Genomic DNA, 3442 nt, shown 5'->3' with positions numbered 1-3442 from the left:
CCCTTTGAGTTACTAGATGGGATGTTGCCTGATTCATGAATCACTTAATCAAGCCAACTAGATGTTCAAATTACTTGGTGGTTGAATTTTGTTCTTTAACAAGAGTAATGGGATGGAGTGTATGTGTGGCTCCTTTAGAAAGGGTGGCCTGGGAGGCCTCTAATAGGAGTTAATGTTTGGCCTGAGAATGAAAAGGTGTCAGCTGTGAAAGAACTGGGAAATGAATTCTCGGAGAAACAGCTAGTGCAAAGGCCCTGAGGCAGGAACCTCAGTATTTTCTGAGGCGCTGAAGAGAGGCTGTTTCTGTTATGGGGAGTAGTACTTATACAATACAAAGCTGAAGGGGGCATTCGAATGGGATGAGGAGTTAGAATTTTCAATTGAAATGGAAGCCACTGAAAGCTTAAATGAAGGAAAGAATTGCAGAGAGGAGGCTAGGAAACTAGTTTGTTATTTCAGTGATCCAGGTGAGAGATGATGGGCTCAGACTATGCTGGAGCTGTGGAGAAGGAGATAAGAGGATAAATTTAAGGGTGTGGGAATGATTGAAAGGGGAGATTTAAGAAAACAGGGGAATCAGGGATGACCTCTGGGGTTATGGTCTGGAGATGCCTTTATTGAGATGTGAGACTGGAGTCAGGACTGGTGGGGTGTGGAGGGTGGAGCACATCCCTCCTGAGGGGCTAGGAATCCGAGCTGGGAGTTGGCGCTCGGGTGGCGACCAGCAGCTGCTTCAGGACCGGATGAGAGTTCCTGGGGAGGGAACTAGGGAGTATAGATTGGAAGGGGAAGGCCTAGGGTCTTTCCTACGCCGCAGGAGGTGGAGGAGGAGCCAGCAAAAGATTGTGAGGCAACCCTCATCCTTCCTGCTTCGCTTTGTTCGCGTCTGCATCCTCAGGCCGATTCCTTCTTCAGGTAAGGCTGGCTGAAGGGGGGAGCGCGGGGTCCAGAGTCCCCTTGGGGGTCCCCAGCTTTACAAACTGCTTTGTTCTTCACCCGCCCGTGAGAAAGGCACCTTCCTAAGCGTCCCCTACTCCGAAAGTGGGGATATTAAAATAGCAGTGCTTTGAGGAGAAAATGAAATCAAGGAAACGAGGAAGTACTTAAGTACTAGCTTTAAAAAAAAAAGAGGGTGGGGGAGGTGAATATTTACATAGTGACTTTTGGGAGCAGTGGAATAACTAAAAGCTTTGGAGCCGGACGGACCTGGGTTTTCATCCTATCTCCTCCATTTTCTAGACCCGAGGCCTTGAACTTCCATCTTCAACCTCTTCAGGTATTTATCTGACTGGGAAATAGATTTGGAAGTAGTAACAGAAAGTGAAGCAAACACATGGCGAGAGAAGTACCTGTTTTTCCTGTGTACAAAATGGGGCAAATTTCTACATACTCAGCCTTAACCTTTGGGTTATATATCCTGAACTTGCTTGCATTCTAGGCCCTGAGACGCAGCTGTGTAGGAGACCCAAGTCCTGCTTGTCGGGAGATTTCGTCTTCCAGGCCGACTCTCGGTGGGTAAGCAGCTGATGGCTTGGTAGCTGGGGAAGTGGACGGGGAGCTTGCGTTGGCGGGTGCGCATGTTTCAGAGTGATTCGGGGGCATTGCCCTTTGCATGGATGAGAAATGAGAGCCCTGCAGCTGGTCATCTAGGATGGGGTGCCTCATCCTTGCACTTTGGTAGTCGGGTGTTATTAGCGGACTCCACAACTTCGTCACCACTAGAAATCACAGGTATTTTCATTTCCCATTACAGTTGTTGCAGGTATCATGAAACAGTTTTACACTCTCACCACCTCAACATTAATGCAGTTTAGATCGGCCACTCAATCTTGTTTTAAATAATAGGTTAAGCTCACATATTCTATATCTCAAATTTACTATTTTGATAACTGAATTTAAATGCTAACTGAATTTAAACGGATTAATAAAAATAAATATTTGACACTAAGGAAAATAAAGATCACTGTGCACCGGGAAAAATAAGTGAATAAATGGATGGCTGGATGTTCTCTTTCTCATCCAAGGTCCTAGATAACCCTGAAATTGGCAAGTTTCAGATCAGGCTTCGTGGGGATCAAAGGTGGTTTCGAAAAGAAAGATTTCTGAGACTATAATCAGTGCAGTGATGAGTTCTGATTTATGTTTTAAGGAAGTTTCATAATAATACAACAGGACGGTGAACTTTGGAGACAGGGACAAGTTAGGAATGGTGAGAAACATTTAGGAATTCACACACGCAAGGCATTGGGGGATGGGAGAGGAAGTTTCCCCTTAATCTCAGGATTGGAAAAAAGCTGATTTTGATTTGCATTTCCTTGGCTTGTGACCGCCATCTTTTCATATGTTTATTATCTACTTGCATTTCCTATATGGTGAATTACCTTTTCAAAATAGGCAGCCTNAACTATCAAGTATAAATATTTAGGGTCAATTTTTAATGTATAAAGTAGCCTCGATACTTTTTTTTTCATTAGCAATCAGGTAAATGCAAATAAAACTATTTTACTAACCTATCATAATGTTGATTAATGTTAATATCTAACTTTTATCCATTTCAATGGATAAAAGTTTTTGTTTACGTCGTTAAGAGTATGTTCTCATGTACTTGATTCATTAAAAACACTGTAGCTCATTTTCTGAAAATTTTTATGATCCCAATCTTAAAATGTATACTGTATAGATTTCTCTCTCTCTCTCTCTCTCTCTCTCTCTCTCTCTCCCTCTCCTTCTCCCTCTCCCTCTCCCTCTCTCTCCCTCTCCTTCCCTCCCTTTCTCCCTCTCTCCATATATACAGAGGGTGCCAAAAACCATATATACATTTTAAGAAAGGAAAACCAGATTAAAATTGTAATACTCAATGTATACCGATAGCAAAAGATTAATACAAGTCACACTTGACTTCTGCAATTACAAGAGGTGTTCAAAGTGGTTACCCTCAGCATCCAGACACTTTTTTTTTTTTAAGATTTTTACTGGGGAATTGGGGAAGGGGAGCATTATGCTTTTCTAGGACCCATCAGCTCCAAGTCCAGTTGCCGCTTTCAATCTTAGTTGCAGAGGTGGGGGAGGGTGAGCATAGCCCACCATCCAATGCAGGAGTCGAACCAGCAACCTTGCTGCTAAGAGCACTCACTCTCACCATCTCAGTGGCAGCTCAGCTTGGGCGCAGCTCACTGGCCCATGTGGGAATCGAACTGGTGACCCTGTTGCTCAGAGCTCACGCTCTTAACCAACTGGGCCACTCAACTGGCCCTGACACTTCTGATTATGGCAAACTACTGCTTGAGCAATGTTAACCAAAGTGTCCACTTCTATACATTTTTTTGGGCACCCCCCAGTATATAATGGGGGTGCCAAAAAATGTATACACGTTACTTGTATTCATCTTTTGTTATTAGTATATATTGAGTATCATCATTTTAATATAGTTGTTTCCTTTCTT

At 43.4% G+C, this 3442-nt stretch overlaps 1 protein-coding gene across 1 annotated transcript in view; it reads left to right on the top strand.

Moving 5' to 3' along the window:
• L1TD1 (LINE1 type transposase domain containing 1) overlaps positions 1–3442 on the top strand; it is a 30664-nt gene that overhangs the window by 16365 nt on the left and 10857 nt on the right. Inside the window, exons 2-4 of the mRNA XM_019655479.1 lie at positions 779–915; positions 1240–1276; positions 1439–1511. Coding sequence (XP_019511024.1) covers positions 779–915; positions 1240–1276; positions 1439–1511 — 247 coding nt within the window. The remainder of the gene's footprint in view (positions 1–778; positions 916–1239; positions 1277–1438; positions 1512–3442) is intronic.

Source organism: Hipposideros armiger, unplaced genomic scaffold (assembly GCF_001890085.2).
Source record: "Hipposideros armiger isolate ML-2016 unplaced genomic scaffold, ASM189008v1 scaffold_240, whole genome shotgun sequence".
In the NCBI taxonomy this organism is placed as follows: domain Eukaryota; kingdom Metazoa; phylum Chordata; class Mammalia; order Chiroptera; family Hipposideridae; genus Hipposideros; species Hipposideros armiger.
This window is presented reverse-complemented; position numbering and strand designations above follow the sequence as displayed.